The sequence below is a fragment of the Protopterus annectens genome, chromosome 6.part1 (assembly GCF_019279795.1).
Source record: "Protopterus annectens isolate FY-2018-M chromosome 6.part1, PAN1.0, whole genome shotgun sequence".
Lineage (NCBI taxonomy): Eukaryota > Metazoa > Chordata > Ceratodontiformes > Protopteridae > Protopterus > Protopterus annectens.
In genome coordinates, this window is record NC_056738.1 from 465,618,861 (window position 1) to 465,644,957 (window position 26,097).

Genomic DNA, 26,097 nt, shown 5'->3' on the forward strand with positions numbered 1-26,097 from the left:
AGGATAGATGCGAAAAGGAACATGTGCAACACAGGGAGGGAGGCACAAAGCACAGACAGGGAAAAGGCATGGAGAGGTAGAACCAGAAGAGAAAAGTTTGCAGGTACAAGGAGTAATTTCACAGGACAGGTAGGAACAGAACAGAGTTTTGGTGACTGGTGATTGTCAAGATGGGGCCGACAGGAAAGTGTTGATCACACTGAAACTGAACTCATGGCTTAGACTTAGAAAGTCAATGGAGCAGGTAACCAAGGTAATGTAATGGGTGTGGGGCAGCTGAGGTGGTAACAGGCAAGATCACACAGGTGGATATCAGCATGTAACAGCCTTCTCAGAAGTATTACTGCACCAGTAAGCCAATACATTGGAAAAGAAGAGGTATAAATGGTATGACAGGCCACTGTAGTGATTAGGGGAGAAGGGCTTAAGGATGAAAAGGGAAGAGGCCTGGCAGACTAGTTCTATTTCAGAGACTGGCTCTATATTATTCCAGAAGGGACATCAGTACTCTGAGCTAGGTGGTTAGAAAAGTAAATTTCAATTGTTATATTGTTGTACTAAGACGGAAGGTGTTATCACAGAGGGAAGTTGGGTTAGATACTAAGGGCAGTAACAGGAGGAAATGACATAACCCAGGGTGACTTTGAGCATGGCATGAGCAGCACAATGCCTTTGTGGCAAGGTCTCTGTCTTTTATTTCTAGAATCTAGAGTTCAGTCCTGATGTCTGTCACTGAGGGTGGGAGGCTGGCATAATGGTTAAGGTGTTTACCTTACGAACATAAGGTACAGGGTTTGATTCTCACATGGGGTAATTGGCTAGGTTGAAAATGGCCCACAAGGGCAGTTAGCCTAGTACTAATCTATGAACCTATGAACTGTGTGGTGTCTTGCAAATTTTCTCCATGCTGGCTTGTTTTTTTTTCCTAAGATACTCTGTTGTCTGGTTGTTTTTTTTTTTTCAGATCTCTTTTACCTCATGTAAGATGCAATCATGTGGGTAAATATCCCCAGGATACCATTTTTATAATCAAGTAATTTTAGTGATGTTTTTTGACGTTAATGTATAATTTGAATGGTCTGTTCTCTTGGTCACTTCTGACCACCAAATCCTGTCTCAGGATTTGTTAATTGTAAGCTCTTTATTTGGTCTTTTTCCTTCCCTCTTGATGTAAGCAATTTTCTTATTAGATTCCAGTGTTGCAGTTGTAATTACTTTTAGTGTCTTGTTTATTCAGAGCAGTTTAAAATGGGACCTCTTAGTTTATTTATTTTACATTTTTTGTTCTGTAGTCAAGTCCTAGAGTGCATCCTTATTGATGATCTAGACAGATAGTAAACTTAGACCATTGGTGATTTCCTTTATTTTATGGTATCTTGGTCAAACATGATCTGAAGTAGTTAGCTTCATTTGGTCATCAATCTGTGGGTATCGGATCTTACCTGGATCCAAGCTAGCAGCTTTCCAAGCTCCAAGCTCCTCCCCTTACCCATAATACCCTGTGACTTCCTTCCAATCCTCAGACCTCGTTTGTCATGGGTTGGTCAAGCACGAGTTTTCGAGCTCCTAGTGTTTTCAGGCGATTTGTGAGTGTATTTTTGCTTAAAAATCTCTCTAATAGTTTGTGTGTGTGGTTAGCTTAGATTAATAGTTTAAATCCCTTAGCTTTACTCCCTCGTTCCCTCATAGTTTAACTCCTAGTAGGCCCCTCTTTTCCCTTAGGTGTTTGTGTGAGGTGTGTGTGTGTCTTTTATCTAGGAATCATGGCCGAGGATGCAAAGTCCATCTTTTCTAAGTGCACTGAGTGTGGCCATAAGCTATCCCCAGCGGATGGCCACACTCAGTGCGTCCTCTACCTGGGGGTACCTCATCTGACCTCAGGCTGCCAGATTTGTGCAGCCTTTAACCCGTGGGTTCTGAGGGATAGGAGGAATAAGCTGATTCTGGCAGGTCTCCTACCCATGGAATCGACTTCTTACGCCTCTCCCTCGGTGGCTACAGCTGCGGCTGCTCAGCTTGCTTTCCCCCCTCCCCTGGCTGGGACTCAATCTCCCACCTCTTCCCAGGGAGAGAGGAAATCTAAAAAAGATGAGAGAGCGAGAGGGAGAAAGAGAGGCACAGAAGCCACAAGCGGCAGGCTGACTCAAACCCCTCGGCCCCGCCTGCCAAAGTGCTCTCGTCGCCCCAGAAGGTCTCCGGGCCTTCCTCTCCTCGTCTCCATTCTCCACGCTTCCCCCCGGAGCCGGAGGAGGAGGAGGCCCGGCCATCTTCGAGGTCATCGCGGCGGTCCTCCCGGCCAGCTTCGGTGGCCTCTTCAAAGTCAACCTGTAGCCTCTCCGACGCGGATATGGACCGGATGATGGGTCGCTTTCTCCAAACCCAGTTGCAGATGGGAGTGTTGCTGCCCCCCCCTCTGGGGGGGGGGGGTTCAGCCCCACTTTTTGCCCCGATAGCTCCTTCTCCGATCCACTATCAGGTTTCGGATCCGAGGAGTCTCAGAGTCAGGGAGTCGGAGCCGATGGTTATTGCTACCTCGATGCCAGCCATGCCCTCGAGTTTGTCGGATCCCTTTTCGGATCTGAGCTCTCGGGGCTGAGAGCCGTGCGTTGGATCTGAGTGGGCCAGTGTGTCTTCAGCTCCATTTCGGTCGGAGCACACTTCTCTCTCGGGTCCGAGCGCTTCGGCTCCAATGCCGATCCCTGCGCTGGATCCAAGGGTGTTAACCATGGAGCCCAGAGATATTGGTTCACCCCTGAATTTCGACGTGGTGGAGAGGGTTCTCTCGAGAGGTTCGAGACTCCCTACTCTTTCTTCGGGATCCGCCCCCACTCCCTGGGCTTGTCTTCCATCATCCAGTCCCAGGGACAGCCTGCGTTGATGCCCCAGCCCGTTCCACTGGCGGAACATGACCCTTTTGGTGAACCCTCCTCAGACAGCCCCACCGAGGAGGTCCCTCACAAGCATAAATGTAAGAGGAGGCACTTGGACTCCCCTGAGTCCCTCACGGAGGACACCGATTTGGAGGAAGGTAAAGGTTCCCCCAGGTCACCCCCCGAAGACGTCTCCTTTGGAAACATTATAGAAATGCTTCACCAAAAGGGGGGGGTGGTCAGCCCAAAAACCTTCCTCGGACGAGTCTGTATTCCTGGAGGCGTTCAACGCAGGCCCATCTACCTCTTGGGTGTCCCCTCCGGCTGACACCCTGGTTGACCTCATCACTACCAGGGCATGGAATGAACTGGACACTGTAAAGCCAATCCCCAGGAGGCCAGATAGGATTCTTAATCCCCCCGCGGATAGGACGGCTTGGAGTAAGGGTTCCCCGGTAGATGCCATGGTGGTGGCAGCAGCCATCAAGAAGGAACTTGCTCAGGATAGCTCCTCAGTCCATCCCTCTGATAAGGAATCTCAGACGATGGATCGTATCGGGAAGCAGATGTTTGCTTCAGTTACCTTTTCCATAAGGGCGCTGAATTATTTGGCCCATGTAGTTAGACTTCAGCGGGATCTGGTGAAAGAATACGCTGAGTCCCTCTCCCCCCCGAGTCCATGTCGGCTGAGGACAAACGGACCTTCTCAGCTCGCATGGCCACTGTGCAATCTGTATCAAACACGTCTATGTGGCTACTTTCCCATGCCACGGAAGGAGCCGCTAGAGCCAGCAGGTCTGGCATCGCCTTAAGGCATCATGCCCAGCTCCAGCTTTGTGACTTTTCAGAACCTTTCAAGGCGTACTTTGTGAATGCACCCTTCGGTTCTACCCTGTTCGGGAAGACTGGCGACACATTGGTTCAGAGCGAGAAAGACGGGAAGATGCTGTCTGCCATCGGAATCTGCTTCTCGGCTCCTCAGAGGTCCTTTTCCAGGAACCAGAGAAGACAAAAGAAGATGTGGTTCCGGAAGTCTCAGCAGTCCCATTACGCTCCGGACCCTTCGCCCTTCAGAGGCAGAGGGGGACAAGGTGGACAATGGCCCAGAGGCAGAGGGAGGCCGAAACATTTTGGGTCTCGGGAATTTTTTCTGACCGACCCACTCAGCAGCCCTGAGGGGTTGCCCAACTGCTCCTCTCTAGAAGCAGTTGGGGGGGGGGCGTTTTTCGAAGCACTTGGCTCAAAGGGAGTCCATCACAACAGATCGTTGGGTGCTTCGAATAATATCCAGAGGTTACTCAATCCCTTTCATAAACCAACCTCCTCAGTCGAGGCACCTCCCCAAATGTACCACCCAGTCAGAGGGAGGCTGCAGCTTTAGAGATAAAAAAGCTGCTAGAAAAAAGAGCCATCCAGCACATCCCCCCAGGCCAGTCTGGATTAGACAATTACTCCAGGTTCTTTTTAGTGCCAAAGAAGACTATTCACAACCTTTCAACCATGAACCTCTTCATTGCCAAGGAGAAATTCCAGATGGTCATGCTTCAATCCATCCTGCCCCTTTTGCAGGATAAGGACTGGATGTGCTCCATAGACCTCAAGGATGCGTACTGTCACATTCTCATGGACAGACTATCCAGGAGGTTCCTCTGCTTTCGGCTAGGGGCCAGTCATTATCAGTTCAGGGTCCTACCGTTCGGCCTCACCACAGCCCCCAGGGTGTTCACCAAGCTCATGGCAGTTGTAGCGGCCCACCTGAGTCTTCATGGAATACAGGTTTTTCCTTACCTAGATGACTGGCTCCTTACTGCCCCTACCAGGCATTTACTCTGCTTAGTCAGGGATTGCTTCCTACTATTAGCATCCCATTTGGGGATCACCATAAACTTCAAGAAGTCATCCTTCAACCAGTTCAAATCTTGGAGTTCATAGGGGCCAGAATAGACACGCTTCAGACCAAGGCCTTCTTGACATCAGACAGACTTTGCAGTTTGACCCTACACATTCTAGCCCTTTTTCAGTCACCTGCCACATCAGCGGAGTTAGTCCTGAGAGCTTTAGGGTCCATGGTAGCAGCAATCAATCTCACTCCCTTAGCTCGCTTGCACATGAGGGTTCTCCAGTGGACTTTGCAGGTTCAGTGGTCCATCCTTCACCACCCATTGGACTTACCAATTCCTATCAGCAGAGTTTGCAGAAATTCCCTCATGTGGTGGCTCCAATCTCAAGAGCTTTGGGAAAGATGACCGTTTGTTATGCCGCAACCCCAAGCCACGGTGACCATGGATGCTTCCCGCCTTGGGTGGGGGGGCATTACACAACGCAGGCAGAACTGTCCAAGGTACATGGACTCAGACAGAGATCATTCTGCATATAAATGTACTGGAGATGAGGGCGGTCCTTCTAGCATTGTAAGCCTTTCACTCCATTCTCCCTCCAGGGACTATTGCAATTCAGTCAGAAAACATGTCCGTGGTCTGGTATATCAACAAACAGGGGGGAACCAGGTCTTACCCTCTTTGCCGAGAGGCCATGAGAGTTTGGAATTGGGCGATATCCACCAACCGTTTTCTGTTAGCAATGCACATTCCAGGTCGGTCCAACATCCTTGCGGACAAACTGAGTCGAACTATCCTCTCGCCCTCCAAGTGGTCTCTGAATACTTTAGTAGCAAAACAGATCTTCCGCAAGTGGGGTCAGCCTTGCTACAATCTCTTCACGTCACCTTCCAACACGAAGTGCAGCGAGTTTTTTGCTCTAATACCCCCTCCAGGGGAAGCCCCCAGAGACGCTCTAGTCCATGATTGGCCTAACCGGTCTTCTTTATGCTTATCCTCCTCTTCCGTTGATGACAAAATTCTTACAGAAAGCTCGTCGGTTGGGGAACAAGATTATCCTCATAGCCCCATTCTGGCCTCGTCAAGCCTGGTTCCTGTGTCTATGGTCTCATCTTATAGCTCCTTTCTGGATCTTGGATCCCATCCCAGATCTGATATCTCATCCTTCGGGATTGGAACCCCCGAATCTGGTTGATCTCAAGCTCTCAGCTTGGCTGATCCAGTTCCATTTGTTGCTAGGACTCCCGGTATCTCATCCGCAGTTAGATCTATCCTGGTAGCGGCGCATAAGCCTTCTACCAGGAAGGTTTACAATAGTAAATGGAAGCGGTTTTCCATTTGGGCATCTCATAGGAATTTAAACCCTTTCACTGCTCCCATCCTAGCAGTGCTCGATTTTTTATCTCATATTTTTCAGCAAGGGGCCAGTTCTTCTACTGTAAAGGTTCAAATAGCTGCCATCTCCCATTTTCACATTGGAGACAATTTTAGTCCATTAATCTCCCAGTTTTTTTTCCCTGACTATCAAAACAAAGGGGAGTACAAACCTCATTTGTTAGATGTTCATAGACCGTTATGCTTTTATTAACACAGAACAGCTGCCTTCCGCAAGTCTGATCAGCTGTTTGTTTCCTTTGCAAAACCCTTCTTGAGTAAGCCAGTTTCCAAGGTGACTCTGGCCGGATGGATTTCTAATGGTATTCTGCTTGCATACAAACTATCTGGCCTACTAGAGCCTATAGGGGTTCATACTCATTCTACCAACTCTATGGCTACGTCTTCTGCATTCTGGTCTAGAGTTCCCTTGGATGACATTTGTTCTGCGGCTACTTGGGCATCCTCTCATACCTTTATCTCTCACTATAAATTGGATTTAGTGTCCAGAGGAAAGACGGCTTTTGGCTCTGCAGTGCTCCGGAATATCCTTCCTTGAGGACCTCCCAAGTTTTTGGTAGCTGGGGACTCTGTCCCACAGGTTGATGACCAAATGAAGTTAACTACTTCAGATAAAGAAGTTATGCACTCACCATAACGTTCCATCTGAGTAGGTAACTTCATTTGTCAGCAACCGACCCTCCCTCCTTCCCCCTAACCTGGTTCTTTGATTACCTGGACCCTAGGATGGTTTATCAAGTCCTTTGTTAATCCTTAGGTTAGGGTTTTTCAGGTTATTGTTTTGTGGTTGTGAGGTTATATAGATGGGCAAACGCAATCTGAGGATTGGAAGGAGGTCACAGGGTATTATGGGTAAGGGGGAGGAGCTTAGAGCTCGGATCTCTAGCTTGGAAAGCTGCCAGCTCGGATCCAGGTCAGATCCAATACCCACAGGTTGCTGACATATGAAGTTACCTGTTCAGATGGAACGTTATGGTGAGTTTTTTCTTTGCAGCCCTGACTCCCATTGCATGTTTGTTAGTATACAAATGGGAATGGCATGCAATAGACATTTGTGATGCGTGTCATGCCACTACAAGACTTACTCCATTGTCTGAGACCTTCTTGTAGGACGAGTAGCTCCATGTGACCTTGGTCTCCACCAGAGATTCTACCACAGAGTGTGTACCCACAAGCACATGCCCCTCCCCTTCCCCTTGAAGTAAACCGAGCAGTTGTAAGCCTCATCATATGTAGCTGCATGTGACCATGTTCTCGACAAGGGATTCTACCACAGTGTGTGTACACACAAGCACATGCCCCTCCCTTCCCCCTTCCTAAAAGCACATGCCCCTCCCCTACAAGCAGTTGTAAGCCTCATCATTCTTCTCACCACCTACCAACTTTAACAGGCACATGAACAGCTAGCTAAACCTGGATGCTTTATCTGTCAAAGAAAATTGAGGTGGCATTTTTTGAAGAAATATTTTATCACATTTAGAAGATTTTCTGGCAGTAGCCAGAAGTTTGACTTTTTCTAGGCATTTATTTTTTGTATGCTATGACTGTCTAGCCCACCAAAGGGAACGCAAACCTATTTTGTTGCTGTTCCTCATCTTCTACATGTCCACTATAGGGGCACCCTCATCTCATTGGACAGGTTAGTCTGCTTTACCCCCTCCCCCATATTTAGGCCCTGTGTCATCTGTACTTGCTTGTTTCCAGTTGCAGAAGTACATGATCAGCACTCAACCCAGTTAGCGTATTGTATTATTCAGGGAGGCAGCTAAGGAGGCATTTCTCTGTGGCTCTAAACCCACTACTTGGTGTTTGACTTGAGCACCCAAGTCACCCTGGGGACCTCCTTCACGCTTTTTAGGCATACGTTCCCACACATCCACATCGGCTACCATCACTAGCTCACTTACCAAGGCCATATCCTCCCATTTAAAGCCCTGGTGGCATGCAAGCTTCTCCTTACATAGCAGCAGTTCTGCCACTGAGAAACCAAAACTTTCTCTCCCTAAGGATGGGCAAACCAGTGTGTAACCCTCTCAGTTCCCACTCAGCTCATCTGAGCTGTTGCTCCAGCTTCGGCTGATCTAAGCTGCAGGCAAGGCATTATCTCTCTCTGCTACAGAGACTGGAAGAAGTTTGACTTTCTAGCATGTTTTTTCTATGCTTCTGTTTGTAGAAATCCTAACACTGAATGCAACTGTAAAACCAAAATGGTGGAACAAGGGCTGTGTTTCTTGGAAAAACTTCATTGCCCATCACTAAATTAAAACCTTTTAATCTAAAAATCTTAAATCTGAAGCCAAGCTGAGGTATGGTCTCTTGAGTCACACCACTGGTACTAAACAGTTTAAGGTATAAAGAATGCACACAAGTATGAGTCCCAAAACAACTCCCTTAGTGCAGCCAGGCTACATGAGCCATCAAAGAAGCTTTATTTATGTTATTGACTGACTGATTGATTGGATTGATGGATTTGACATTTGATTACCAGGAAAGTCTGCCTGGATAGAAGCCCATTTACAGAGGAGGCCTGGGAGAAAAGCTCCAAATTATTACAAAACATTTTAAGAACAATAATTTTGCAATCTTCAAATATAAAACAAAAACATATGCAGTTTAAATAATTATAACAAATTAAACATAATTTAAAAACTTTGGTTAAGAATCGGTACAAGCTATATGACAGTCATTTAATATTTAAAGGAATTTTAGGCAGTTTGTAGAGAAATTAAAGGTAAGTTATTGTAATACAAATAGGAATTGTAATATGAAGTTAGGGAAAAACAGGCTTATGGTACATTTAGAGAGAAAGTCGGGGAAGAGAATTAGATATTAGTAGGGAAGTAAGTAAAGAAGGGAGAGTAAGGCAGTATAAGGAATGAACATGTACTTGTTTACATTTAGGGATATAGTTTATCCTGGTTTTGAGCAAGAACTGAGCCAGATTTTAACTAACAGTTCTTTGAGTGGTTTTCAAAGATGGGAGGGAGGGTATAGACCAGATGGATGAGTTCCAGGCCTTAGCAGCCTTGTATGGGTACAAACAATGCCCAGCAGATTTACTGCAATGACTGACAGGGAACATAGTTGTGTAGAATGTTTTCAATGCTGGACAGGCAGATGGATGCTGGATAATTTTATAGGTGGAAAGAAGCTGTGTATATGTTAGTTGAATGTTAGTTGATGTGGCAGTTCTAACCAATTTAGGGTTTCAGTGCTATACAGTGGTGGGCTCTGAAAGGAGTATATGCTGCAAATTTAGCAACTTTGTCATAGCACTGTTTAAGTTGTATTTTTTGTGAAGCCTGGAGGTTAGTAAGTATGGGAACACCATTAAAGATGTGTGGGGAGGAGATAAGTAATGGCAAGTGTAGTTTTAGTGACATTGGTGAGAAAGTATTTGGTCTGTAAAGCAGCCCTCGTTTGTGATTAGCTTTTCTTATGCATTTTTGTATATGTAGGTTGAATGTAATATCATCCACTATCACCCCTAATAGTGACTTCAGTGGTTGTATTATCAAGAGAGAAGACTGTCATTTTTGTATGAGAGAGAGGGATTTGGAGGGAAAGTAATAGTTTGGTCTTTTTTGGGTTGAAAATGAGTTGCAAGTTACAAAGCCATGTTTCAGTGGCTGTTGAAGCTTCCTGAATAATTTTTTGGAGGTGTACCATGTTGAAAAAATGCAAATAAGAATGGAATAATCTGCATATTGTGTTAGGGTGGCCTGTTGTGTGGAAGTGTAGAGGTTGTTGGTGAAAATGTTAGAGGGGACCAAGGAATAGAACCTTGTGGTACACTGGTGTTGACTGGGAGGTAAGGAGAGAGCATGGCATGCCATTTTACTGACTGATGCTTACTGGACAGGTAGCTTTTGAACCACAGAAGGGTGGTCTGAGAGAGACGTAGTGAGGACATTTGAAGTATAAGTTTGCTGTGAAAAACTGTGTCGAAGGTCGTAAGTCTAAAAATAAGGAAGAGACTAGTTTGTCTTTATCTCTAGCTTTATTGACGGTATCTATATAGCTCAGAAGGGCAGTGCTAGTACTGTAGGAAGGAAGGAAGCCGTGTTGTGTAGGGGATAGGAGTTCGTCCTGCAGGAGATAGTCCAACAGTTTTTGAATACATTTAAGTGTTTTGGTGCAGTGAGATAAGATTGCTATAGGTCAAAAGTTATTAATGTCTGTTGAATTTCCTCCTTTGTGCAGAGGGATAATGTGTGACTTTTTCCAGAGAGAGGGAATGTGGGATTCCTGGATTGACTTATAAGGATCGAGACAGGATGGGCAATGCTGTTTGCTATTTTTAGGTACTCATTTGGAAGGTTTTCAGGTGAAGAGCAGCACAGTTTGTTTCAGTAGTTTTATATAGGATGTGGGCACAGGCTTGAAGGTGAAAGTGGATATGGTGATACTTGGCTGTTGGGCAAGGGGTTGAGATTAGATGTTGTGGAATCCTTGGATATTCATTGTGTTTCACTGTTGCAGTCATTACACTTGGGTTATCCTGCCAACAGGTGACCCGCAGTCGGCCCGAATTTCAAAGTCTTGGTCCGGCGTCGGTTGCTGTCGCCTCCTCCCTGACGTCAGTGCGCCAGGGGTATAAAAGTTGCAACCAACGCCATTTTCTTCGGTCTTTCTTGCCGCGCGGTGCCCGAAGCAAAAGCAGTTCGCAAGTGCCGGTCGGCCGACTCCTGAGATTTTCAAAATTGAGTTTCAGAACCGAAGTCTTCAGTAAAGCTAAGTACCCCGTTGGGGAAACTTTTTCTTGCTCCAGACCGATGTCAGTAAACGTTAATAATTGTATTTCTTGTGGGAAGCAAATACCTCATAAGGACTTTCACTTTTACTGTATTCCTTGCCTAGGCCCTGACCACGGCGTTACCAGTTGTCTGTTTTGTGCTAGATTCAATAAACGCACTATTAAATGTCGGTTTGATTTTGCTTTACATTATTTGGGCCGAAGGTTTAATTACATAATGCCGTCGGAACAACCGACAACCGGAATTTATAAAAAATGCAAAGACAAAGAAAAGGACAGGCATCCGGGGTCCAAAACCGACGACGAAGCCTCTTCAAGGCCAGTCGCCGGTTCGCCGGTTCTCAGTGAGGCGCTTTTGCAGCCCCTGACACCCGCTACCTCATCGTAACCGACAGCCACGTGGAGACACCGAGGCCTGTGGAAGCTCAAGGTATTGGGCCTACGGAAACTATTCCCTCAGATGGGTCCGGAGCCGCTGAGCAGGCATCGGCTTCTGAGGGTGTTTTCAGACCTTCACAGCTTACAATTAAGCCCACTACAGCAGCCAAGGCAAAGTCAAAAACACCATTAAAGACAAGGAAACAAGTACAGCATTCTCCAGAACAGTCATCCATGCCAAAGAAACAGATGCTTAAAATGGCCGAAGAACTAATTACTTTAATCAGGGGTTCCAATCCCCCTCCTGACAAAAGGCCTAGGCAAGACACTGACTATGATTCCTCTGACCAGGTTTCCATTTCCTCTGATTCCTCTTCTGATCAGTGATTTTCTTTCCCTCCCTATGAGGACTCTGATGCAGAAGAGTCTATACCTTCAGCCTCTCTGCCTGAGGATTATTCTTTTGGGGAAACCCTGCACACCATGAGGGAGCATTTCCATTGGGAGAGCCAGGATTATTCAGAATCCAAGAAAAGGCTCAGAGACTTCCTTTTATTGCCTCAGCACAGGCCCCTGGCTATCCCCCCTGTGCTTGATATTGTTGATGATGTTTTTTCTGAATCCAGTCTGTCTCCTGATTCTTTAACCCCTGCACCAGTCAAGCCAGACTGGTACTATAGTGTCCCTGACTCCCATAAATTTCTTTACAAAAACCCTGCTGCAGACCCAGAAACAATTTCTCAGGGTCCTAAAGGGGTTAAGGCTTCCACTGCTAAAAATCCTGTCCCCTTGGATAGGGATTCCAGAGCTCTGGACAGATGGGGGAATAAAGTTTACACTTCTGCTACTTTAGCTGTAAGGGCTTTAAACTGCCAGTTTCACATGCTTAAATATCAACAGTACCTCATGTAATTGTTAAAACAGAAAATGGTTTCAAATTCAGAAAGTCCTGACAGTAAGGAAATGCAGGATTTATTGCATGCAGTTGAACAAGTGGGAAAGCGTACTCTGCAATGTGGTTTTGATTCATTAGAGGCTTCTTGTAGAGCTGCAGTTACAGGCTCTGTTATTCGAAGGCATGCTTGGTTGAAAGAACAAAGTTTACCTGACCATGTTAAAGTAAAATTGTTGAATGCTCCACTACAGCATGATACTTTGTTTGGTGTTAAGGCAGAAGAAGTGTTAAAGAAAATGGAGGATAAAGCAAAATCAATGCAGACAGTGAAAGATTTCTTACAGGTTCAACCACCTAGATTTAGCAGAAAGTGGCCTTCAAAAAATTGGTCCTTCCCAGTGTCAGACAGGCCACAAAGAGGCAGATACAGACGCCCAAGAGGCAGATCTCAGCCCCAAGGTTCCTACAGACCTAAACAATGGGGTGCTTCAGCTCCCAAAGGAGGGGAAGACAAATCGCAACCTTATAGGAAACAGTCCCAATGACTTCCCTCTACAAATGCCAAGCACTTACCTTTTGGCAGCGCCCCTAGGGGGAAAGCTAGCACTTTTCTCAAAAAATTGGCACATGATCACCCAGGACCAATGGGTGCTGAATATTGTTTCTCAGGGTTACAGGTTCCACTTCCACACGCTTCCAAAATCAAAAGGTATGCCAGACCTGCCACAAAACCAATGGGCAGAGGCACAAAAGAAAATTGTTGCTGTTATGGACATGGGAGCTATTCAAAGAGTTCCACAGCAAAAACAGGGACAATGATTTTATTCAAGACTTTTCTTAGTACCCAGAAAGGACAAAACCTGGAGACCAATACTGGACCTGTCAATCCTAAATACTTTCCTGGATGTTCCAAAATTCAAAATGTTAACACTACAGCAACTTCTACCCATGCTGGGCAAGAAGGCTTGGCTAGTTACTTTGGACCTCAAGGAGGCATACCTGCATGTCCCAATCAGACAATTTTGCAGAAGATACCTCAGATTCATAGCAGGATCAATGCATTACCAATTGTCTGCACTGCCCTTTGGCTTATCTACTGCGCCCAGGGTCTTCACAAAATGCCTGGCACCAGTAATTGCATTTTGCAGACAAAAAGGAATTCAAATATATCCCTACTTGGACGACTGCCTTATTCAAGCAGAAAGCAAGGACAGTCTTCTAAAGCATCTGGCGTTTGTAAAAAGATTACTAATTTGCCTAGGGTACACAGTAAACGAAAAGAAATAAAAACTAGTGCCCTCTCAAGAGATAATATTTATTTATTTTATTTATTTATTTTATTTTACATTTGTTAACCGGGCTAGTCCAACTGGATACATGTCCATTTTCAGTGGAGGCCTGAGGAGAAAAGCTCCGCTATCTACTACATGATAACAAAAGTAAATACAAAATACATAAGGCATTTACTGTACAAATACAGAAAAGCTCCGCTATCTACTACATGATAACAAAAGTAAATACAAAATACATAAGGCATTTACTGTACAAATACACAATATTCCTGGGTGCAAGCTTAAATACAACTGCCCAGATGGCTTATCTCACGCCAGACAAACAAAGGAAACTGACTCATTACTTTCAAATGATAGCAACAAAAACCCAGCCCCCTGCAAGAAAAATTCTGCAGTCCCTGGGCTTCATGGCATCTTGCATTCTACTAATTACATATGCAAAACTGCATATGAGGAAACTACAATGGTATCTAAAAAGTGTTTGGACTCAGCATTGTCACAGCCTGGAGACAATCATAACTTTAATTCCCTGCCTACAACAGGAGCTTCGATGGTGGTCCCAGGCCTGTCACCACAACAAGAGACAGCCTTTCACCTTACCCACAGCCAGGCAGACAATAACAACGGATGCATCGGATTTTGCCTGGGGGGCACATATAGCAGGAAAATGTATTCAGGGCACGTGGCCCAAGGAACAAATGCATCTTCACAAAATCAAAAAGAGATGCTAGCTGTACAGAATGCCCTGACAGCTTTCAAGGACCTGCTACATCCAGGACAACTATTAATAAAGACAGTTATGTGGTACATAAACAAGCAAGGGGGCACACATTCCTACCCCTTATGCAGGCAAGCCATGACATTGTGGAACCCCGCACTGACCTATCAAGTACATCTGCAGGCACAATTCGTGCCAGGAACAAAAAATACACTGGCAGATGAACTAAGCAGAAATCTCATGGATCCTCACGAATGGAAGCTAAATCCATAAGTATTCAGCATGATAACGAGGAAATGGGGATGCCCAGACATAGATCTTTTTGCCTCCCCTCACAATTACCAAATACAGAAATTCTGCACAAGAACTTATCACTCTCAAGCATGGAAAGTGGATGCTGTATCATTCAGCTGGAAAGGCCTGACAGTCTATGCCTTCCCTCTGATGCCTCTTCTTAGCAAGGTGCTACTAAAAGTCAGACAAGAAAGGCCAAAAATTATCCTGATTGCCCCAGACTGGCCACGCCAGCACTGGTACCCAATCCTAAAGAGTTTGTCTCAAGGCCAAGCTTGGCTTCTACCTCAAATTCCTCATCTTCTGACACAACAAAACAATCAGATTCTGCACAGTCAACTCAGAACCTTAAACCTGGCAGCATGGCAGATAATGTAGCCACTCCGACTGCACCTCTCTCTAAAGCTGTTATGGATGTCATTTTAGAAGCCAGGAGGCCCAGCACTAGGAAATCTTATGCAGAAAAATGGAAGAGATTCTGTGCTTGGAACCAGGCACAAGGGCTTGAACCACTTGTCCCTAATATACCTCAGATTTTACAGTACCTGACTGAGATGCTGGACAAAGGCCTATCTTTCTCATCTATTAAAATCCATTCCTCTGCCATTTCAGCTCATTACAATACGGAACCTCCTATTTTTTCACATCCTCTACTACGACAGTACCTCAGAGGGGCAAAAAATATAAGACCCCCAAGGAGAGCACGAGTACCAACTTGAGATCTCATTTTTGTTTTAGAAAAACCTCACACTGCCTACTTTTGAACCAGCCAGCACAGCTGATCTAAAATTCTTATCATGGAAAACTGCTCTGCTCCTAGCAATAACTTCAGCAAGAAGAGTCTCAGAGTTACAGGCATTAATGGCTGTGGAACCTTTCATCATTTTTCATCAGGACAGGGTTTCTCTTAGGACAAACCCAACATTCATGCCAAAAGTGATCTCCATTCATTTACCTACGTTCTACCCAAATCCCCAGAATAAAGGGGATAGACTTCTGCACGCTTTGGATATATACAGACAGCTACGATTCTACTTGGACAAAACAAAAGCTTTCAGAAAAACTGAGCAACTGTTTGTAGCCTATGCTGCAGGATCACAAGGAAAGCCTATTATAAAGCAGACAGTCTAAAAATGGATAGGACACTGCACCCGCTTCTGTTATGCACAACATGGCAAATCAGTGCCTAAGGGCATTAGGCCTCATTCTACCAGAGCAGCAGCCACTTCAGCAGCTTTCCTCAGAGGAGTACCAACCAAAGACATCTTAGAAGCTGCAACCTGGAGCTCCGTGCACACTTTCACCAAGCACGACCACTTACCTCTCTACTCTAAATCCAGAGCAGGCTTTGCCACTGCAGTTCTGCGGGGCCTGGTAGCCTCTTCAGATCCAATTTAGACCCAGCCGCCCAACCTCAGCTTTGGGATTCTACCCAAGTGTAATGACTGCAACAGTGAAACATGATGAACATAGTACAGTTGTGTACCGACCATAAATTTAGATGTTCGAGTGTATTCACTGTTGCAGTCCAGGTTACCCACCCACCATCCCCCTTTTTTTTTTCATTGCTGGGACTTTTCTGTACTTCTCAACTCTATACAACCTATGTGGTGTATTTGCTTGTAGGTGAAGGAAATGTTTATAGTAATATATTCATGTTTTTTGGCATAATTTTATCTTTCCAGCCTTCCTATCTGGGGGCACCTGACATCTGGGGCAAAAAAAACTGAAGAAAATGGCGTCAGTTGCAACTTTTATACCCCTGGCCCACTGACGTCAGGGAGGAGATGACAGCAACCGACGCCGGACCAAGACTTTGGCACTCGGGCCGACTGCGGGTAGCCTGCCGGCGGGATAACCCTAACCCAAGTGTAATGACTGCAACAGTGAATACACTCGAACATCTACATTTATGGTAGGTACACAACTGTACTTTAAAGATGCTATACTATCTATAAAAAAAAGAGTTGAACTGTATTGCAGTTTCGAGTAGTGAATGAGGGGTTTGGGTTGAATTTTTGGCAGGGATGTAAGATTTCTTTAGTGGATGTCCAGAATTTTTTAGGGGTGTGTTTAGTATTATTCTGAAAGTTATTATAGTATTTTGTTGTTTTCAGTTATTTCCTTTTTAGTACATTCGCAAAGCATTCTGAGGTTTTCAAGATATTGAGGTGTTTTATATTTTTGCCATTTTTTCCATGCTTTTTCTCTATCCTGCATTTGCATTCTATTGTTTTGAAATGCCAAATTGCATTATTTGTTTTCAATCTCTTCCTTCTATGAGGTGCAAGACTATTTAGGATATTTAGAAAAGTTGTATTGAATTTAATTACAGCATTGCCTAAGGGGAGGATTTTTACGAAGTTCCAGTTAATAGATGATAGTGTAGTAATGAACAATTCTGGGTTAAACTTGGAAAGGTTATGTGTTGTTTTATACATGTGCTGTTTAACTGGCTGTGTGAGATGCCTAGTCATATAGATTGGCAGATGATCACTGAGAAAGTCTGACATTGTACCTCTAATGGAGTATTTGCTAGGGTTTGATACTAGGATCCAGTCTAATAGAGTCTTGCTATTATATGTGGGGCTATTAATTAGGTGTGTGAAATCACAAGAGTTTGTACTATATGTAGAGGAGTTAATGTCCAACCAATTTACATTCACATCACCTAGTAGTACTCTTTCTTGTGGAAATGCTATGGATATCCAATGTAGAATATCTTCCAGTATAGCTGTATTATCACCAGGAGGGATGTAAAGGACGGTAGTATATATTTGTTTATAATTGTTTATTTTGAGGAAAGCACTAAGAAACTCTGTTGAACTGAATTTTGGTATTGGTTTGCTGTAAGGGGAAATGAGGTAGGTTCTGGGAAAGATTAAAGCAATACCACCACCTTTCCTCTTTGTATGGTTATTACAGATGATATTGTAGCCAGGAGGTGTAACTTCAGAGTTGTTTATGATGGGTTTATGCCACGTTTCAGTTACAAAGAGAACATCAGGCTTGTGTTGGGTAATTCAGGCATGTAGTTCATTTTTATTTTTTATACTTCTAACATTTATTGCACCAAAAATTAGATCAATAGGGTAGGGGATTGGCTGCTGTTGGGTTACAGAAGTGTGTGGGAGGGAATTACCTTTGTTTTTATTGTGATAGGTGAGGCCAGGATTAGTGCGTATGTATATCCTCCTACAAGGATTCTTGTATATTGGAAAATTATGCATACTTATTTTTTAGAGGATTTTTGCCTTTAATTTTGTTTTGGTTTGAGATTAAGTGCAATTAATCACACTATCTTTGGGATAAAGGTGAGGGACAATATTAAGTAGGTTTGGTGCAATATGTGGAGAGTATAAGAGGAAGCTTTAGTTCTGTAGACTACCTTGCCAATCCTGTTGCACTGCTCATATGTTTTGCAGTCCTCGCCAAGAGAAATTCTCTGTACGCCCTTCTGTTTGTATTGTTTATACCCATGTGGGCTGTGGCCAGAATTACCCTTTAGCAGATCCTTGGTACTACCAGCTGCTGTATCTCTTCAGCCTTTAGCCTGCTTTCAGCAGTCCATTCTCTGCTAAATAACTCTTTGTTCTAGTATGCAGATAATTCCCATGAGCACTGCACATCAGTGGTGGTAAAACTTTGACTTGAATAACAGTAATTTCTTTAGGAATCTAAAGTGATTGTTGCTCCTGAGCATACATTGTGAAGAATTTCCTTACTAATGTTGTTGAATCATTATTCCAATCTGTTTCTGGTAGATTTAAGTCGCCAGCTAATATTATTATTCACTCCTGTGTTTCAAGCAGGAAATATATGAATTCCTGTAGGTCATCAGCACTTGACTTTGGTTGTCTATACACTCCACCAGTTGTTACATGTTCCAGGTTTGCCTTTATTGTCACAGTTACACAATATATAGTGTTGGTATCATTGAACATGTAATAATCACAGGTCTCATAACCATATTTAATCTCTATCATAACACTTCCACCTGATTTTTTTGTTAGAATGTCCGTTACATTAAAAACATTTATACCTTACCTTTGCTGTATTGGAAAGATGAACTTATATCACTTAACCTTTGCCCTCTCCTCCTCCCAGATAAATTCCTTCAACTCTTTATTATTATTACCCACAACCTCTCCTCTGTTTTTTAAAAAATATATCTGACTAGTATACAAAATTAAAGGGACTAAAAACATTTTCACTGTTTGTATCTTACTATTTATATCCATAAACAAGAGCTTCCAGTTTCTCAGTTTTTGTTTTATCTTTTGTTTAGTCTCTTTTCACATATCCTTAGCTGCCATAACAGAAGCCTTTTTTAATCCATACTCCTAAGTACTTCATCTTATTGCATCCCCATAAATATGGGTATTGCTGAATCATTTCATTTATGGGTACATCATTTTTGGCTATAGTCTTTGCTTTCCCTTCATTTATTTTATATCCTGAAAAGACCTGAAATATGTCTCCAAATGTTCTATGACACTAAGATGTTCTTTTCTGTATTTATTAGGTACAAAATAATATTGTCTGCAAATAAAGCTATGTTTTTATTACTATATTAATTATATCTATTAATTTTTGAGTCCCTTATTTTCTTTGCCAATGGCTCTAAATATAAAGCAAATAAAAGGTGAAAAAGGACACCACTGCCTAGTTCCTCTGTTCAGACACAACTTATCAGAGGGGAACCCTCCCACTTTAATTCTTGCTTCTAGTCCCTGATGTATCCTCTTAATTAACCTTATTATTTTATCAGGGAATGTAAATGATTCCATTGCGTACTCAAAGTCCCAGCTGACTTTGTCAGCATTTCAGAATGTTGATGTACAGCTTGGCCTCAGATGTCAGTTATATACCTTGGATTGCCTGTTGCAGATAAAAACAGAGGCATATGTCCTCAATGTTACCTTGGGGTGGGGGTTGGAACTTGGAAGGGTCTGCCTGAGATAAATTTGCTTCAGGAGTCCATAACAGACTTCCTTACATTTTTTTTTTTTAGATATCTTGATTGGAGCATCTAGATCTAGCGGTCTACAATTTGATCCTATAGCATTTTTAAAGTCTGCTGCAGAACACTTTTGAAGTATCTGGAGTGAAGAAAGTACAGTTGTGTACACTTACCATAAATGTAGATGTTCGAGTGTATTCACTGTTGCAGTTCTGACAGTTGGGACATGCCTCTGCAAAAGCCTTCGGGCTGCTCTTGAATAATAGCTACCCCTGCTCACGTTCTAGCATTTGAGAACCAAGTCTGTCTCAACTGTTTGTTACTCTCCCAAGTTCCACCTCCAAATGAAGTCTGGTATTTTCTCACAGTGGTGCCTCAAATTCAAGCTTGTGACTACCACCTAACTCTCCCCTTGAAGTAGCCCTTTCCATGGGAAGCCCTGTACCTTTCAACAGCTGTTATGTTATCTAACTGCTGTGAGGATTTATTTGTGTATTGTAAATACCTGTAGATGTGTAAATGCATTTACTAAACTATTATTCAAATAATTAAATGTACATTGTTAGGACTGCACATATTTATCTGTGTATTCTGTCTTCACTCATTCTTATTGTTTCTTTTGTGTTTTGTACCTCTTGAGTTAACCAGGTCATGAGTGAAAAGGGTCACTTTACCAGTTCACCCGCCCGGTTGTCAAATGGAAAATAAGTAACTCTAATTTTTTTCTTTGGTAGCCATTTGTTCTGCCAAAGTTTTGTGCCTGATGACAGAAATAATGACCAAAACCATTGACTAAGTTGTGCTGCATTAAAGGAGTCTTGAGAAGTCACTATGTATAGCAAGCTTTCTTTTACCTTCTGTCCTGTATACAATAATTCTGTAGATTTTGTATGAGTGCAGCTTAAGAAGGTCTTTTATTTTACAGGGACCAGAACAAATACAAGGAGGCTGCTCACCTACTAAACGATGCTCTGTCCATCCGAGAAAAAACTTTAGGCAAGGACCATCCTGCGGTAAGATATTAAACATTGACTTTCATATTAGTAATTGCCTTAAACAGTGGCAGTTAGCTGTGATATCTTATAAGTCAGTCCGAAGATTATAGTTTTTTTCTTTTCACTTTGGACATATTTGCAGTTTAAATATAGGTTCATAGGTTCATAGATTAGTACTAAGATAACTGCCCTTGCGAGCCATTTTAAGCTTAGCCAATTATCCCTTGTGAGACTCAAACCCTGCACCTTGTGTTTGTAAGGCAAACACCTTAACCATTAGGCCACCCTCCCAAAAATGCTGTAATAATTTCAGCTTTGATAGACTCCTTAAAATGTGTTAACTACCTTCTTTGATATCCTGTTTTATTGTGGAAGAGATGTCCTAAGGCTTGATTCCACACATTCCATTCATAAAGTGAGCTTCAATAGCATTTGAAATTTTTCCCTCATAGCAAATAATTGATATGGAGTTTTTACCCAGAGTTTACACTTGGTATGTTTCAGAATCTTGTCTGTGTATACACTGCTAAACTTTTCATTTAAGTAGTAAATGAATTGTCTGTTAAAGCCATAGGTTATGTGATGGCCAGTGCATTAGTTTCTCCAGTCAGTGGGTCCACATATTTCTAAAGAAAAAAAAAAAATTAATTTTATAATATACTCTTTATATATTCTTCATATACATCTTTACTGAGTTTAATTGATTAGTATAATATTTTTTTCATATAAGTGTTCTCAGAGGTAATATTTCCACTCTTGTTTCACTATTCTGACAAGAGTGTTCCTTGGGATTTGTTGTCATATATAAAAATACTGGTTTCAGAATTTTTTCGTTATTTTTTGATATTTCATTTTCATAGGTAGTTGGAAGGAAAATATTATGATGTTCAATCGTCACACCATTTCATAATTTTTTCACTTTTCTAACTTTGACACTAGCAATATGAACTTTATCGCTTTTTTGGCTTTTTTACATTTAGCTGTCAGTACAGTTTGGGTTCAGTATGGTCCGATGAGTGAAGTATCAGCATTATTATGCTCAGATATATTAAACTATTGCTTCCTACATGCTTTGATTTATGAGTTTTACAAACGTAACAGGTATTTTCAGTATAAATTCTGATTATTATTGCTTATCAACAATTTTACACATGGGATGTTGAATTTAGGCATTCTACAGCACGATTATGTAGAACGCATTATTTAAGAGTGTTATGAACGCTATAGCCTTTGTTTAGTATGTAACATGTTTTAATATAACTTCAGTTTTAATATTGATTTATATCAAGTGCACTTATTTTGTATATGCATACCATTACATAGTTTTGTTGATATGCGATGTTCCATTGTTGATACGCGATGTTCTTAAGGCAGATGAATACAGGCATTTTGTTTCACAAGATGTTTACCTTAGAAGGCTTACTGTTTGATTTGTTAGATTTTTTAAAACTATACTTGCATATACCGTTTGTTAATGAACTAATTATCCTTTCATATTTTATTTTATATACAGAGCATGATCATTCAGGATTATGTTGGTGTTTTTTATAAATAACATTGTTGCTCAATGTTTTTTTTTTCAAATAGACTTGGATACTATGTTTGTACCTTTTTAATTTTGGAAGACGCATTACTGAGCTGTCTTCTCAATACATTCTATATTCCATCAGTTGATGATGAATGTCTTAATTGCGTACATCTTAACTGTCTACACTTAAAGTGGCAAGTTTTATATTATGAATCACTGACTATTTGAAGATGAGATTTGGGCATTGTTTTGTATATATTAAATTTATATTTGGGTTCATTGTTGAGCCGATTTCTATATACTACATTTGTTTCATTACCAATACTGAAGCAGATGCTTAGTTGTTTTATTAGAGTTTTAATTATTACATTAGCCTAGATTTGTCTAACCTTTAAAATAGGTTTTTACAACTCTATGTCAGTTCATTATTTATTTATCGGGGTTTACATTAGTAGTATTTATATGCGCTTTTAGCATTTTTTAGATTTAGTTTGGTATAATGTTATAAACATATGGAGTGTTACTAGATCTATGCTATTTGTTCATTTGGATTTGTGCTTTTTCTGGCCGTCACTAGCAGGTCTGTTGATTTGCTCTAAACTTCCACTGCCACTTTAAAGAACAGCTGCTGTTAATTATATTATTAACTAATGATTACTTTGTTTTTTTGGCTTGCGCGCCAAAAATTTCTGTATATAAGAAGGCAAGTTTTTAATGTTAAATACACCTGAAGAAGCGTAGTCCAACTACGTGAAAGCACTTATGTGTTCTTATGGCTCAATAAAAGATTTTACATTTATTCAACTTTTCCATGTGGTGACTCCTGTTGGAATCTGATATCATCATATTTCTAAAGACCTTATCTCTGATAACTGTACACTGCATAAAAGCAAACTGTAATTCATTTGCTTAAGGCAGTGCACCGTGATTCGTGTTTTAGCAACAAAGAAGCTGCTTGAATCACAGACTGCTAGGAGGTTGCCTGTTTAACTTGCAGTATGTTATACAAGAGCTGCAAATATATTCATATCTTGCAACAGCAATGCAGATAAAAAAAAATCAGAAACATTGCTATTCAAGAATCCTTAGTAAAACATTGAAAGTTATTAGAGGTTTGCTGGCTGTTGGAAACATTATTCTGTAACATTCTCCATAATTTCTGCGTTGCCTCGAGACTGTGACTAAGGACTGACAACTCAGTCAGGAGTTCAAGCCTAAATGTAGTTCTTTGCAGATTCAGAAAGTAAATGTGGGATGGAAAGAAAAAAAATTGCATCCATTCTGATCATGTGCTACCACAAATAGTTGGCTGAGGTGAAGGCAAAAATTAAATTAAGTTCTTGTGTAACTTTCTAAGAATATGTTGAGAAATTGCTGGTTTCAGAAACTTTGATACACAGCTTGCGTTGTTTGACATCAGTTGAAGTTGTGTACTAGGAGGAAATATAGCTGATTTGACGTGCCCTGCAGTTAGATATCTCTGCTACCAAACTGTTTTTATTGCAGGTACTGTTCATCACTTGTCAACACAGCTGAGTGTACTGTATGGATACAGTAACATGGGTACAACCATATCAGCTTCATATTGTCTGTAAAGTGTTTATATTGTTATTTTGAAAATAACCAGAGGTAGAGGTAGTGTCCTGAATGTTTGAGTGTTCAGAAAAACTTAAGACTAAAGGGATTTGACTTCACACTAAATTAAAATAAATGTATATTCAATCATACCTTTTTTTTAATAAATTTACAGACCTTGGCGTTGAATGTTTTTATACAGAGTCTCCCAGAAAAAAAATAGTTGCAACATCAACTAGCTGAAGTGGTGGAGTTAAAGTCAGGCCAGCTAGTTGATGTTGCAACTATTTTTTTTCTGGGAAACTCTGTATAAAAACATTCTAAACCACAACAATATACCAAGCAGAAGTTATGTAATAACCCCCAGTATAAACAGAGTTTAATGCAAAATGACTCATTGACCATTGTGACAGGGAAGGAACAGGAAGTCTAGCATCTTATTTTTGTATAAAAGGACACATTTCAGACCTTGTTTAAGTTTTCATTATAAAAATTTTCAGACAGAACACTGTGTCCATCTGCAAAATATACTTTAGGCTACTATTCTGCCTTTAAGTACTTCAGAGCAACTATTTGTTAAATTTGGCCCCACTTTAGCTTCTTTAAAGTGTAGCATTTTTAACCACAATGTTAAAGCTAAAAAATCCTGACAAAAAATGTATACAGTTTTTACTTTTGATGTAATGGCAGCTCAGTAATGAAGTAATGTAGGCCATTATTGTATTTTTATATTAAACAGTAATTCAGCATGACACCCCAGTGCAGAGTGCAATGCAAAATAGAAGATTGCCATAATGAATGCATATGAACCCCTGCATCTTACACACATGTATAAAAGACCATATATCAGTCTGCAGTGGAGATTTTACTGTGTGATTTTCAGATAGTAACAACTAGGTGCTCCACTATCAGTTGCATATAAGACTGCTATCCTGCCCTTAGGAATGTCAGTGCAGCTCAACATTGAATTTGACCACACCACTTTAACTGCTTAAAAACATAGAATATTAGCCATGGCATGTTACAACTGAAAATAATTTTTTGTGTGAACTGTATAGGATTCTTAGTTCTGATTAAATCAAAACTCAGTTTATAAGTATTCTGTACTATTGTAGTTTGTGTACTATGCAAAAGTGCAGTACAAGTTTAATGCAAAATGTGTCAGACATTAAAAATGAAATATGAGCCCTTGCATCTGGTACATATGTATAAATGGCCATTTTTTTATTCCCCATAGATATTTCATTATAAAACTTTCAGGCAGTAACAACAGGCTGTTTAGCTACAAAATGCATGGGAATTTGAGTGCAGCTCAGTGCTGAATTTGATCCCACCAATTTTGGTGCTTTAAGCCATGCAGTGTTAGCTATGACTGTACATACTCACACACACACACACACACACACACACACACACACACACACATATAAAGATTTTTGCTTCTGATATAATGAGAACTTTCCGTGCATTGATGCTGAACATTAATTTCACCCTCCCTATTTATCCGAGGTCATGTGAGCCCCAGTGAAAAGTAGTTATAATGCCAGAATGCAACACTAGAAGTCTTCTGAGACACTGCATTTGCTGCTTGTGCATGACGCCATATGCCAGTCCATAATAAACATTTCAGGAAATTCTAGTAAAATAACTTGATTAGGAAATGTCTTGAAAAAAGTCATTCTCACCTCACGGGTTTCAGTTCATCTCAGTTCTGATTTACATAGTAGTGCAGTGTTTTTGTCAGTGCATACAATTTAAGTTTCGCCCTAATTGGAATGTCAGAAATTTTTCTTTGACTGATGATATTTTACTTTTGTAGTACTTTGTGTGTATATATTCTAAACATTAGTTTCAGCCTGCCCTTTTTAGCAGAGGTTAGATTACCCCCCCCATTGGAAAATGGGTATAATGCCAAATTGTGGTATCAAAACGTCCTCAAAAATGCTGCTGTTGCCAGTGTATGGGGCTATGTGTCAGTTCCCATATGACAGTTCACAATGAAAACATGAAGAAATTCTAATGCACTCAAGAATGTCATTCTACCCTTAAGGATTTCAGTCTTCTTGGATGTGATTTATACAGCAGTATGTAACAGAATACTTCATTTTTAAGTATATAGATTTTAGGCTTTGCAGTAAATGTAGTAATACAGTTGTTGCCCTGTTTGAGAGTGTTTTTATTTTACTTCTAATGTAATGTCATAACAATAAAGACATAACTTTGAGACTTCCAAGATGGCTGCACATTGAGTAACAGCTTAATTCTCGCTCTCCCAGTCTGAAAACAGAAACTTAGAGAAAACCAGTGGACATAGATATCTGGGTAAATTTCAGTAACTGGTTAGTAAGTCCACTGCCTGGATGCCAGTAAAAAAGAAATGTAAAGCACCTGGAGTAAAATCAACTATAAAAGGTGAGGGAACAACACAGACTGGGAGAAATATAGCCACTATTCAGCAAGAAGCAGTGCAAGTTCCAGACATGATTTCCAGTAACGTAGAGGAAAGTATAAAGCAACTGCACAGAGACCTGGTTAAAATAAATAAAGCACTGATGGAGTATATCAACACAAAAAGCTGGAAAAAATAGAAGAAGCTTTAA

General features: G+C 41.5%; 1 protein-coding gene across 1 annotated transcript in view; it reads left to right on the forward strand.

Moving 5' to 3' along the window:
• Nucleotides 1-26,097, forward strand: part of KLC2 (kinesin light chain 2) — a 1,052,962-nt gene that overhangs the window by 673,931 nt on the left and 352,934 nt on the right. Inside the window, exon 7 of the mRNA XM_044075888.1 lies at nt 20,325-20,412. Within this exon, the coding sequence (XP_043931823.1) occupies nt 20,325-20,412 (88 nt within the window). The remainder of the gene's footprint in view (nt 1-20,324; nt 20,413-26,097) is intronic.